The following is a 14,061-nucleotide window of genomic DNA, read 5'->3' as shown; positions in this document are numbered from 1 at the left end:
TATTGAAATAACTTTAGATTAAATGTGAACAAAATTACATCCACTGTGATTCAGTGTTGTAAAAGCATAAAATGTACAGAATTACAAACTGGGTGGAAGATGAAGGGAGCTGAATACTTTTAATAGGCACTGAGTACGTGTCTGTGTGTGTGTATCTAAATGTGTTTGGACAACTATGTGTGCCTTGCTGTCTGCCAAGAGGGGAGTTCAACTGTGCACCCGTGCAACTGCTATTACTTTCCATAACAGGCAGGCCGAGTTAGAGGTGAGAGGCTACTTGTATGCCACACAGTGAAGTAGGCTAGCAGGGATTTTTCATCTAAGCCCTCTTCCCTTCAGGCGGCTTCAGTTCCAGGACCATGGCACAAAAGGCCACCATCGACCACACCAAGATGGGAGAGGGTCGGGCGATTGCTGTGCTGACCTCGGGTGGTGATGCCCAGGGTAAGGTTTTCCAGGGTGGTATGTGAATGTTGGGTGCCAAGGCTGGGCATGGCTGCTGTTTGTTTGCCTCAGCAGGTGGTAGAGAGGATCTGCTGAGTGGGGAGTCAGTAATTAGTAAACAAATGACAGGGTTTAAAGACAAATAAAGAAGCATTTCAGTTGTAAAATAAGTCAAACACCTATCAAGAGTCCAAATTTTGATGCCTCTTGAATAGTCAGTGGTTGTCTTAAACACACACTACAACACACAAAGCTGTATACTGTGGGTGTATCATTTGCTTTTTGACATTATTAACAGAGTAAAACTTGTTTTAAGTATTACGCAATCTGTACAAACATTCTTTATGTAGCTATAATACCAGAAATAACAGTTGTTTGATTTTTTTTAAAGTGACCCTTCTTGCCACATTCATAACAGCATCTCCCTTTTATACCATCTCATAATATTTTATTGCTGATAAGAATCAATCAATGTTCTAGCTATGTCCTTCATAGTTTTCCTTATAGTATAACTTATGGAAAAGGGCAGCCTGAACTCCTTCGTTCAAAGCTGCTAGGACCACTGAGTGAGACAGATGCTCCTCTGACCTTTAACTTGACGAGGAATATCTCCACTGTGACCTTTAGGAAGTGTGTCAGTGACCCCACACAACGCTGTAGTGTGAGTGTGTGAGACTATCCAGCAACCTATTTTACCCCTTCTGGACTTTATGAGAGCTAAGCAGAAGTGTCTAAATGCAACACTGAAAAAAGGGCCCTAAACTTCACCATTCTTCTTTCTCCCTCACAATCCTTATAACAGCCTTCCTCCTTAGTCATCTTGATTTCCTTTAGTCCAACTTTCTACCTCCTTTCCTTCCTCATGTCTCTCTAACACTGTAACTGTTGTGAGAGCTAATTTTGGAGGCATGACCTTTCTGTCATGTGTTTGTAAAGTGGTGAGATAGTGAGTCAGAGGGCCATCCTACTCTGCCTTACTCTCCTCTCCTCCTTTACACTGTAAGTGGAGATGCTGTTGGCGCCTCTCAAGTTAATCTACCCACATCTTGTCCTTTAAGCAACCCCCCAGAGTGTTCAGAAAAATGGTAGAGGCCTTTTCTGCAGTACAAGCTTGGTACTATCCCAGACAATTTAACTGTTACTAACAATGACATCACAGTCAAATAAAATGGTACTATAATATGGTTTTATCATCTGTCTTTGCTTTAAGCTTGTGTTGTTGTTGCACCCATCTGGTGTTCAGCAGCTGCAGCAGCAGGTTAAGGTAAAGTCTAAAGAAAGACATGCAAATTCCACAGTATGTCAATGAGCATGAGTCATGCAACATCCATGCCACATGTCATTAAGCAAATTAAAAATGTCCCACTCAAACTAGCATGCTAACATGTTTTAACTATATACATTTATTAAGATATATAAAATATACATTTGACAACAACTAAAAAAACATATTTTTGGACAAATATAGAGCATTAGAGCATTGAGCAACTACTAAATTACAGTCACAATAACAACTTTATTTTTTTCTGAACATCATTTTCCAATTAGTCCATTCAGTCATTGTTTCCACCTGTGTGTGAAAGCTATCACAATGTTCTCATAAGGAATAATATACACACATTGTTCCCACAGGTATGAATGCAGCTGTAAGGGCCACAGTTCGAGTTGGAATTTACACAGGAGCCAAGGTGTTTTTTGTCTATGAGGTAAACACCGCTTTTAATTATTATTATTTTTATTATTTTATTAGGCTTTCAATGTATACAATATCAAAACAAATAGAACAAGGTTGTGAAAAATATTATTTACTGAGGTGCTGAAGTGCTATTTTCAAATTGTTCACATTTGTCTTTTCATCAGTCCAAAGCAAAAAATATTTATCATTATTATTATTTAATTTACAATGATATGAATCACAAATGATCAGAACTTAGAACCTGGTACCAGTGAATGTTGAGAAATGACTTTAACAGTTTATTTGCTTTTGATTGAAGTTTTAGTGCTATTCAATTGCCTAACACCAGCCAATCCCATTATAATAAACAAAACACTTGCTGGACCTAAATAGCAGCACATGCCAGAGAAAAAATATGCCTTTGTCCCAGCAATGAGCCCTTTCCAAGAAGGTGATATTGTGCTGTGTGTTTGTTTGTTGACAGGGTTACCAGGGTCTGGTGGATGGAGGAGACCATATCCGCCCTGCTACTTGGGAGAGTGTGTCAATGATGCTGCAGCTGGTGAGAATAAGCATGAGAATGCAAAAGTATATTCATCTGCATGTTTGTTACAGCCCAACCTTTTTTTGTGAGTGGCATGGATGATGTGTGTAACTCTGGCAACTCTTTCGCCTCTACTGGACAGTTCTGTAGGTCAAATGGTCATTTAAATGCCAAGGTTCATTAAATAGCAAGACTTGCTGGACCTTGGACATGAGCGCTAAGGTTTCAGATGATCTTACCCCTGCACCTCATTTGCCTTCTGATTCTTGTTTCCCTTCCCCCTGACATCAGGGTGGGACTGTGATTGGTAGTGCCCGCTGCCAGGACTTCCGCACCAAGGAGGGGCGCACTAAGGCTGCCCATAACTTAGTGAAGTTGGGCATCACCAATCTGTGTGTGATTGGAGGTGATGGCAGTCTGACTGGTGCTAACCAGTTCAGAACAGAGTGGAGTGAGCTGCTGGCAGACCTGATCAAAGCTGGTACGAGTCATGGCCATAAAACACACTGCTCTAAATAACACAACCTACATGTGAAATGACTCTTTAATACACCTGCTGTTCCACAATTTACAATTTACTGCACTCATTCAACTATTTTGGTGAAGTGGTGTGTCTGGGAGTGCTGCCATTTTAATCTTTTCCCAGGTAAAATCACACCCAACGAGGCCAAGTCTTCCTCTCACCTCAATATCGTTGGCATGGTGGGCTCCATTGACAATGACTTCTGTGGCACTGACATGACCATTGGCACGGACTCTGCCCTGCATCGCATCATAGAGATAGTGGATGCCATCACCACCACAGCACAGAGGTATACATTTACCACATTCATATGAAGGACAGAACTGCTCGGTTATTTGAAGACTGTTAACTTAAAATGTGTCTTTCTGCAGTCACCAGAGGACTTTCATCCTGGAAGTAATGGGCAGGCACTGTGGGTGAGTACATGGGGCTACAGTGGCCACGAAGCTCCATTAATTTATGTGGAGTCACAAAATATGGCACAATAACTGAACAGTTGGACCTATAGTGCAGTTGCTGCACTGCTGGTGATACACTGCGTACAAAAAATGTGCACTTTGGATGTTATGATAAATGTTCCCCTTAAACAAGCTGAAATCTGAAGTAAAAAACCAACCAGTCTACAGTCATGCTTGCAGCTCTGTGAGGCTGTTGGACACAGCAATGCTTTGAGCTAAATGCTAACATCAAAATGCTAATAAACACAATGCTAACATTCTGATGTTTAGCGGCTATTGTGTTTACCATGTTTAGCATTTTAGTTTAGTGTGTTAGCATGCTGGTACAAGTACAGCAAGGGTTAATTGGAACATCATCATTTTAGCAGGTTTTGATATCATGAACCAAAATATTGGACAAATTACGGTTTTGATCTGGATTTGGTAGTTTGTTGGATAAACTGGCCTCACAACAAAAAATATCTCTAATATGATGCATTTCTAGCCCACCAAGGACTTATTTATTGACTTGAGTCAAATTTAATGAAAAAAATTGAAAATTTATGAAACAAAGAATTCATATAGTGTAGTAATAGTTTAAAAGGTTCTTACTCAAAGTCAGGTTTTCAATATAAAGTTGAACCCCAGCTAATGACCTTTTACCTACAGTTACCTGGCTTTAGTGACAGCTCTGGCCTGCGGTGCTGACTGGGTGTTCATCCCAGAGATGCCCCCAGAAGATGGATGGGAGGAGCATCTGTGCAGAAGACTGACAGAGGTACATGCCTTGTCCTGCATCATCTCCCATGTCTAATTTAGATTTGAATCTGGCTTTTAAAAAAGTCTGCTTGTTGATCTTAAAACTTTTCCCTGTCCTTCTCAGCAAAGAGGTCGCGGCTCCCGTCTGAATATTCTCATTGTTGCAGAGGGAGCGATTGACCGCACTGGTAAACCTATCACCTGTGAAAGTGTCAAACAGGTCAGTAATGACAGTGTTCCAACATACCAGCTTATAAGATAGGCTCTAGTAATGTTAGACAGACTGCTCATAAATTATCTATCTGTCCAGTTGGTATCAAAGAAGCTAGGCTTCGACACTCGCACCACCATCTTGGGCCATGTACAGAGAGGTGGAACCCCCTCCGCCTTTGACAGGATCCTGGTAATACCTCGTTTTCCTCGTTTAAATATCCACCAGTTGTTCTCATCTCTGTTCATCAATGTAACTAAACACACATTTGTCAGCTTCTCTGAATATGCCTGTCTGTTCTGTCTTATCATGATTCAGGCGAGCAGGATGGGTGTAGAGGCAGTGATGGCTCTGCTGGAGGCAACACCAGACACTCCTGCATGTGTGGTCAGCTTGTCTGGTAACATGGCTGTTAGGCTTCCTCTCATGGAGTGTGTACAAGTGGTGAGTCATAATTGTTTGGTTTACACATAGTGAATGAAATGAATGCTAAGCAGCTATATGTTCAAAATTTTGCCTAATTTTCTGATTAAATTCCAAGTTTCCTCTTTGTCTTTTCATCTTCTTTCACATCAGACTAAAGACGTCACCACAGCCATGGCTGAGAGGAGGTTTGACGATGCCGTGAAGCTCAGGGGAAAGTGAGGCATGCACTTTTGTGTAATCCATTCAAAATTCTCAAGTGTTGTTTTGAATTTCAAATGTCTGTACATTTCTGCTAATTTTTGACAACAGGAGCTTTGAGAACAACTGGAACACTTACAAAATGCTGGCTCATGTGCGCCCCCCAGATACAAAGGTCAGGAACTACAGTTGTAGCGTGTACATTAACTAACTATCAGTTAATAAGTCTCTGTGGAAAATACATTTGTTCTGACAAATGTCTCTTGCCCATGCCAGAGTAATATCAACATTGCCATATTGAATGTGGGAGCTCCGTGTGCTGGGATGAATGCTGCGGTCCGTTCAGCTGTCAGGATCGGGCTTCTCCAGGGCCACCAGATGTTGGCAGTGCACGACGGCTTCGACGGCTTGGCTCATGGACTGGTAAATTCTAGTTACACACAAAAAGAGACAAGAAATCTTTTACTATAATGGCAATTAATCAACTTTACCCTTGTCAATGTGTAGCCTACACAAATAAAAGAGCCTGATATAGCATATACTCTGTCTCTGCACAGATTGAGCCCATTGGTTGGTCTGGAGTGGCAGGATGGACTGGAAAGGGGGGGTCCCTACTGGGAACTAAGAGGTGAGATATTTCAACCACTTGGTACAGTAATTATGTGTTTCAGTGCTTTTAAATTTACTTTGAGTTGTACTTGAGGTTTACTGGTAGCATTGTTTTTAATCTACTATAATTTATTTATTTTTTTAATCTTTTACAAAGATCCCTGCCACATGAGTTCATGGAAGAGATCAGTCTGACCATCACTAAGTTCAATATTCATGCTTTAGTCATTATTGGAGGCTTTGAGGTGAGCAATTAAATATAGAGGTTTTGCTGGTGTATTGACATCGTACCCTCATCTAAGCACAAATTGCAACATGTGGTCAGTGATGAAAGTCACTTTTACTTATTTCATCCTTCATGTCTTCATCAGGCATTTGTTGGAGGCCTGGAGATGGTTCATTCTAGAGAGAAGTATGAGGAATTGTGCATTCCCCTTGTCGTTATTCCTGCTACTGTCTCCAACAATATTCCTGGATCTGACTTCAGTGTTGGCACTGACACTGCCCTCAACACCATAACCATGGTAAAATCTTATAGTACACAAAAACATCTAACCATGGGTAATCCAAAATCAAAGTCCTACTCACTACAGTATATTATTATTCTCTCTTTTCCTTTTTCCCCTTTTCTCTTTCTCTTTTTCAGACATGTGACAGGATCAAACAATCAGCTGCTGGCACCAAGAGGAGAGTGTTTATTGTTGAGACTATGGGAGGATACTGTGGTTACCTGGCAACCATGGCCGGCTTGGCATCTGGAGCTGATGCTGCCTACATCTATGAGGAGAATTTCAACATCCATGACCTTGAGGTCTGAGCTTATGAATGCACTAAAGACAAGAGGCTGAATTATTATGTACATCAGTGAGTGATAGATGGATAAGTGGTCTGAAAGCTTATTTGTTTGTAGGTGAATGTGGAACATTTGGTGGAGAAGATGAAGACCACAGTGAAGAGAGGAATGATTCTGAGGTTCGTGGGAATTTGCATAATTTCAACTTTAGTTTAGCTCCTTGTGGCTCCGTATCCCATCCAATATTCTTCTTGTGTTTCAGAAATGAGAAATGCAATGCAAACTATACTACAGATTTTATCTTCAACCTGTACTCAGAGGAGGGCAAGGGAGTGTTTGACTGCAGGAAGAATGTACTTGGACATATGCAACAGGTGTGTACAGATCTTCTGTTTTTTTGTGTCACAGACTCATTACTTGCCACCCAATTCAATACCAAAAACATATGAAATCTTCTCTTTTGTTATTAGGGTGGAACACCCAGTCCTTTTGACAGGAATTTTGGCACAAAGATGGGTATCAAGTCTGTCCTTTGGTTGACTGACAAGCTGAAGGAATGCTACAGACATGGTGAGGACATGACCTAACTAAAAACACAAAATGTTGTACACATGTGGTGTGATCCTTGAACTGATGTATAGTTTTGTTTTTCATCTGAACCTCCAGGTCGCATCTTTGCCAACTCTCCGGATACAGCCTGTGTGCTGGGCATGAGGAAGAGAGCTATGGTCTTCCAGCCTCTTGAAGAACTTAAAGAAGAGACTGACTTTGAGTAAGACTTAGTTTCTATCCCTTCAGTTTGTTTTCATGTCATGTATTCTCGTCTACACCAATATTTTTTTTACATCAAAATTAAACCTAATGAATCTGAACCATGAACCATCAACATGTTAGCTGTAAAGCTTTACGCTGCTTGCTTGGAGTTTTTCTGTTCACACAATAGTCAAAAATTACTTTATTTAAAATATTTTTAAGTCATTTGACATACTGTATGTCTTTAGAATTTTGCTCTTGTTGTTTCTACTTTCCTCCTCACTCTGACATGTGTTTTTTCCCTGTAGACATCGTATTCCAAAGACACAGTGGTGGTTAAGACTGAGGCCCATCCTGAAAATCCTGGCCAAGTACAAGATCGACCTGGACACCTCTGAAAAGGCTGCGATGGAACATGTCATCAAGAAGAGAGGCTTAGTTCATCAGTAGCCTCTCCATGTAATTATTCTTGCCATCAACTCCTGAATGACCTGACTGTCTTCTTTTTGAAGCTCTTTGTAAACTCTGTCGCTGAAAAGTGCAATATCAATAAAGACAGTAATCACCAACTCAGAAAGTCTGACAATAAAGACTTAAAAGTCACACAAGTATTTGTATTCGCTATGTTAGAGCTGTCTCCCATCACAGAAGCTCTTTTCCCATTAAAATTGTGGTTTTGGTCTGTCTTGTGCACTCTTGTCCCATATTAGTCTGTCAGCTATACCCACTTTTAAAGAGAAATCTAAGTTCACTTCACACAATGTGTCTTACATTGCCTTTCTCTAGCAGTGAAAATAATTCCAAAATTAAAAAATAAAACCAAAATTCACCTGCTAAGAAAACATCTTAAACTGGTTATTAGTTGCGTGAGGTACTTATCTATAGTCAGATTATTACCTGCAGTAGATTTGGATTAGCACATTCCCAGCGTAGAGAAGCAGCTGGAAGCACCAGCACAGAAGCTGAGTCTGTGCTCTGCAAGCTGAGGCAGGAGAGATGCCACTGTGGCTCCATCGGAAACAGTTGATGGCCAATTACTTGATAATAGAAGGGGACACAAAGCAAGTCATCCAACTAAGACGGTCTTGGAGGCATGTTATGGGAGAGTGGACAAGCACAGAAAACTAGGTTTGGATGGGTAGGCAAGAACACAGCAGAACAAATGAAAGTTCATGAGGTGATACTTTGCTCAACTGTGTTGTGGCCTTTGAGACCATAATGGATGCTGCAAAATGCCCGTGTGGACATGGAGTTACTGAATATCAGGCACAGAAATAAAACAGCAGATCTAGTCCAGGAATATTACGGTTACATGGATAGGAATTACAGTGACTATTTGCAGCTTTTGCTGATGGATGAAAATATCCAACTCCAAAAGAGCCAACAAGGGCAGCAGTGGTGACTCCCAGTCACTAAAGTGGGGTCAGTAGGAGAAAATTCATTTGAGTGTATCTGCTGTTGAATAATTAGCAATTCTCTTAGCATTAGAGTGGGTGGAGGATGTGGTAGCAAGTAAAATACTTATCTGTAGTGTCAGCATTAAAACAACATCAGCCAGAAATCATCAAGACCTAATATATGAGCTACTGTTTACTAATTCAAGGTTAAACCATAACATAACCTTCATGTAGGTACTGGCACACTCAGGAATCCCAGGAAAGGGAAGCTGACAAGTTAGCAAAAGAGGTGGTCAGGAAGGGAAATGTTAAAATTGATACTAAGCTTTCAAAATCAGAGGTGAAAAATAGTCTGGAGGGATATAATTAAACAGTGGCAGCAGTATTGTGACAAAAGGTAGGCATGTAGCCTACAAATTCAAAAGAAAGTAGGAGGAGTAAGAAAAGAGCAAGTAATTATGAGTAGATTAAGAGTTGGTGACAGCAACTTCAATTGTACTTTTTTTCTCATAGGGAGACATCCAACTGGTCGAGCATTTCCTGATTTCATGTAGGAAGTATGAAGGGGAAAGACGGGCAATGGAGACCAGGGTTAAAGCTGTACTTGAGTGTGGGGACACAACGGACAGAAAGAAATAGGTTTTTGAAAGCAACCCTGAAAGCAACCCATGGATGTATTATAAGACCTGGATGACGGATCTAAAAATGGCGCCCATTCAGTTCAATACAAGTTGCTCGCCTGGCGCATACGCTGAAAAAGTTTCTGGCCTCCAGGTTACTTCCGCGTTATGCGGCCCATAGAGACTGCGCAGTAGTGTAACTCCCATAAAGCCTTTGGGCAATGAGAACGAGCGAAAAACGTTCTTGATTTGGAGCTGCGCGTTCACGAGTGCGTTCATTGTGTGCACATCCTCCTAAACTTTGATTTATCAGTCAAAAAACTGTTGCTGAGTGACTCTCAGTGCTGCAAAATGGAGACAACAAACATTTACAAGGTCTTTCACCTGCATTTATTTAGGTTTGTTATTCTGAGTTTACTGTGTGTGCCATCACCACTGGAAGTGATCAAATACTCATCAACCTCATATAATTTTACAGGCTTTATATCTGAAATGAATTCAAGATCTTGCTGACTGAGAAGAAGAGTGTATTTAGGTGAGGGATCAAGGTGAAGCTGCAGAGGGAGCAGACTCAGCTGATGGAGATTCATGCCCGCAGATAAATTCTTTAAATCATACGTCTGGTAATTTCCATTGAGTTGTATTGATATAAGACACAGACGGGTAAAACAAGCTGTTGTCACTGCCCCAGACAGACAAAGTGATGAGAGACAAGGAAGTGACGTCCTAACTGATGAGATGAGACTGTCTCTCAGCATCTTATCACTTATTGTAATACATTTAAAAATCTTTAAATCTCATCTCTGGTCATTTCCTTACAGGGAACAAGCTACAACCACTGCCCCAGTGACAGAAAAATGACAATTGACAAGGAAATGACATCCTCACTGATGACCTGCCTCAATGAGAGGACTGAGTGCATTTTCATTTTGACCCCTAAAGAGCGCAGTGACATGTAAATGTAAATGTAATGGCCTGAGGGCTGTTTGTTCATTATGTTTAAATACTGTCACTGCAGAGCAGGTTAAGTCTTTGAAAATCATCATTTTAATATGTTCGTAGATGAGTACACACATGAGTATGTGAAAATGAAAATGCAAAATGGAGTACTGCATTTTCTTTTTAAATTATACTTAAAGCATCCTGTGGGAAGTGGGGTCACATGACTGCTGGGCTGAGGAGCACAGGTGAGCAAACTGGGCACAATTTTGACGCCATCCTTACACCTTAAAATGATTGGACAAAGATGGTCCAATCACAAAGCAGAGTCCAATTAGAGGGCAGGTGGTTCTGGTATCTTCATCTCTATCGCACATCCTGAAAGATGTGGTAGATTTTCAAGATGGACGACAAGCACTGGCTTTAATATCTACTACACCGTTCAGGATCTGCGGCAGATGAAGGCAACAGAACCACCTGCCCTCTGAGTGGAATCTGCTTTGTGATTGGACTGTCTTTGTCTAATCATTTTTAAAGTGTAAGGATGGAGTCAAAATTGTACTTGTAACCTCAGGGTTGTACACTGTGTAGGAATTTTGAGCATCAAGTTCTACAGTTTGCTGCTCTGTATCTGTTCACAGATTTGGCAAAAGCACCGTCTTCCACAGTGTCTTTGCGTTACCTCACCAATGATATCAGTTGCTCAGTTTTTATTTTTCAGTTCAGTTTTTCTTTTTACAAATGCAAATCTTATTTGCACTTTTCACTGTACACTAATAAGATATAACAAGCTGTACTTGGTATCAAATTAGACAAAACTAGAATTATGTCCTTAGAGGGCAATTTACAACACATTAGAACAGAACTATGTTGTAAACTAAAGGGAACTTTTTCTTTTTCTTTTTTTTTTTTTTTTTACAGCTTGCATAGTTTTGGTGAGCAAAGTGATGTATCAAACAGAGTTGTTACAGAGTAGCTCCTCATTATTTCGTCATTATATCACAATGAATTACTTCACAACGAATAGAGACGGCAAGTGTCAACACAAGTATTCATATTTGTAATCACATCCATGTTGGTTTTTTTGATAAATTGGTGATGACAATTAATATACTTGTTTGGAAACTTGCTGTCTCTGATTGGTTGTTAAGGAACTTATTTGATGATATAATGATGAATTAATGAGGAACTGCTCAGTAACAACTCTGTTTGATTTATCACTTTACTGACCAAGACTCTACAAGGTGTAAAATATCACTTTATCTACAACTTTGCCCTGCAATGGAAAGTCATTTTATTTAATACAGTACCATTGTACGTTTTCATAGGGATGCCGGAATCCAACTCGGGCCAATACCACACCATGTCGTCCTCCACAACCAGCAAAAATGGTAAGTCATATTCATGACTCCACCCCATACCGATATAGGCTCAAATTAGGGTCCAACTTGTGATTTTGAACTTGTGATGTGATGTTCACAAATAATTCCAACGTTTGTAGTTGTAAATCAACCTTCGAAACCTGTGAAATGAATCTGTATGAGAAAGTCAAGTCTGTGCATGGGAAAATAATTTTTTCCTTTTGACAAAGACATTTGTATTTGTTACAAAAAAAAAGACTTTGTGACTCAAAACTATGAACAAATGATCAGTGTTGAGGTTAAATAAAAACACTAAATAAATAAATGGTTTTGTCAACAACTGTGCTGATACAGAGCAGGAAACTGTGAAACTCTGCTGTGTGTGACCCGCTGAGTTTTACAGTTTTCAGCTTTTTATCTGCACACAGACATTTACAAAAGCATTTCTTTTATGTGTTAAACCCTCACCACTGACCATTTGTGTAGTTTTATTCAGAGAGTCTGTCTTTGTAGCAAATACAAATGTCTTTGTCAAAGGATAATATTTTTTTTTCACATGCACAAACTTCCATTTCTCCTGCGGATTTATTTTACAGGTTTACAAAGTTTGATTTACAACTACAACTTTTGGAATTATTTGTAAACATTACTTCCCAAATTCAAAATCATTTGGACCCTAATTTGAGCCTATATAGGTGTCGGGGGGGAGTAAGTCTCGCGCGAGGCTGAACGAGCCCGATGGCTGGGCACAGGGCCCCCTGGGGGTCGGGCTGAACCAGCTCCACCTGAAACACTGGTGCATCAGTATTAACAATCCAGTTAAATAAAATATCCTTGTACTGCAGAGTGACATTTACTACTCACACTGTCAGTACATTTTGTTGATTATATTTCTCAGGTTTTTTTGAATGAAAGACTTTACTTGTACTTGGAATATTTTTAGTTTTTTGTCTAATCTTTGTATGTATCATAATGTATATGTTTTCAGTATATACTGGTCATCTTAATCTTTGAAGTAAGCCCTTACTATGGAAGTATATAAAAGCAGGAAATGGAAATACTCAAGTGAAGTACCTCAAATTTGTACCTAAGTATAGTACATGAGTAAATATACTTTCTTTACCTGAAAAAGACAGATACTGTAGCCTCCATCATAGAAGAAGAAAATATATTTAAGAAGTGGGGGGGAAACAAAAGGCGGGAAGAAACTGTCCAGCATGGTCACTGTTAAAATGTTTCCCTCCCTCCTACACACAAACACACACTGTAAAGAGGACTCCTCCTGATCCTGCTCCCTTTTCACTGTGTGAACATCAGGTTGAGAAAAATAACCTTATTATCAGATTCATAACAATAATCCAACCAACATTTAACTGCTGGATAATTTTACCTGTGTAGTGTCCATGTTGAATGAGGTTTTGACCCTCATGACCCTGTGTAAAATACTGTAAAAACCTGGACAGATGTGGTCGATGAAGTGGACAAACTCCTGTCTGCCTAAAAATCAGTCAACTTAAACAAAAAGCTTGTTGAACTTATCACAGCTAAAGTTTAGTGATTCAGAAACAAATGATTCACTCTTAGTATTTCCTCTAATTTAAAATTAAACTACACCTCTTTTTCTCTCCATCCACTAACCTTCCCGCTTCTTTTTATCATTTGAAATCAAAGATGTCAGTTTCCTGTTGGTATGAATCGTCCAGTCAAGTTAATCTAAACCTCTCTCCTCTCTTCTGCACAGGAGCCAACCACTGACCTGTAGACCTCCACCCACACCTCCGTCACCATCTCTCCACACTGAAAACACACTTAAATACAAGTGACTGTCAGAACTGGGGCAGCAGACTCAGTACAAAGTAAATGTTGCTGTTGAATGAGGAGACAATAAACATGGCTGAATATCTGAGGTGGTTTGATTCACTGTTGTACAGGTTCAAATGTTTAGTCAAAGATCTGAGACTGCAGAGCTGCTCGACATCCTTTCATTTACATAATTATGACTGTGTATTTGCTCCTTGTTATTTTCTTGGTCTTGTTAATATGTGTATGTTTCTGTAAACAGTATATTTACTTTGATTTTCTTGTGTTTTACTAATTTTATACATTTGTTTTACTGCTTTATTTATTTTAATTGTCCTTTGTACAGCACTTTGGTTTCAGCTCAGGCTGTGTTTAAATGAGCTCTAGAAATAAAGTTGACTAACTTTCCAGCTCTTAGTCAAACTGTCTCACCTCTGTCAAGTTATGACACAGTATTTTATTAAATGTTAATTATTAAATTAATGCGATTATTAATTATACAAAACCTTTTGGTCGGAAAACATAAGATCTGACACAAACTATGATTCTAAGCAAAATATTTTTGTCTTTGA

General features: G+C 39.7%; 1 protein-coding gene across 1 annotated transcript; it reads left to right on the top strand.

The window, feature by feature from the left end:
* The first annotated feature begins 247 nt into the window (after positions 1 to 247).
* Positions 248 to 8,063, top strand: pfkmb (phosphofructokinase, muscle b). The gene is made up of 22 exons (XM_071494718.1): positions 248 to 444; positions 2,077 to 2,150; positions 2,604 to 2,681; positions 2,955 to 3,144; positions 3,310 to 3,475; positions 3,558 to 3,602; positions 4,293 to 4,401; positions 4,507 to 4,602; positions 4,693 to 4,785; positions 4,912 to 5,037; positions 5,170 to 5,234; positions 5,329 to 5,392; positions 5,494 to 5,640; positions 5,775 to 5,845; positions 5,984 to 6,071; positions 6,198 to 6,350; positions 6,473 to 6,637; positions 6,737 to 6,798; positions 6,882 to 6,993; positions 7,090 to 7,189; positions 7,286 to 7,391; positions 7,681 to 8,063. The coding sequence occupies exons 1-22, from the start codon at positions 360 to 362 to the stop codon at positions 7,820 to 7,822; spliced, it is 2,337 nt and encodes a 778-aa protein (XP_071350819.1). The 5' UTR covers positions 248 to 359; the 3' UTR covers positions 7,823 to 8,063.
* The last annotated feature ends 5,998 nt before the right edge of the window (positions 8,064 to 14,061 follow it).

Source organism: Trachinotus anak, unplaced genomic scaffold (assembly GCF_046630095.1).
Source record: "Trachinotus anak isolate AG129_WGS33_773 ecotype Australia unplaced genomic scaffold, CSIRO_AGI_Tana_v1 ptg000013l, whole genome shotgun sequence".
Taxonomy (NCBI): domain Eukaryota; kingdom Metazoa; phylum Chordata; class Actinopteri; order Carangiformes; family Carangidae; genus Trachinotus; species Trachinotus anak.
Note: the sequence above shows the minus strand (reverse complement) of the source record. Positions and strands in the feature narration are given on the sequence as shown.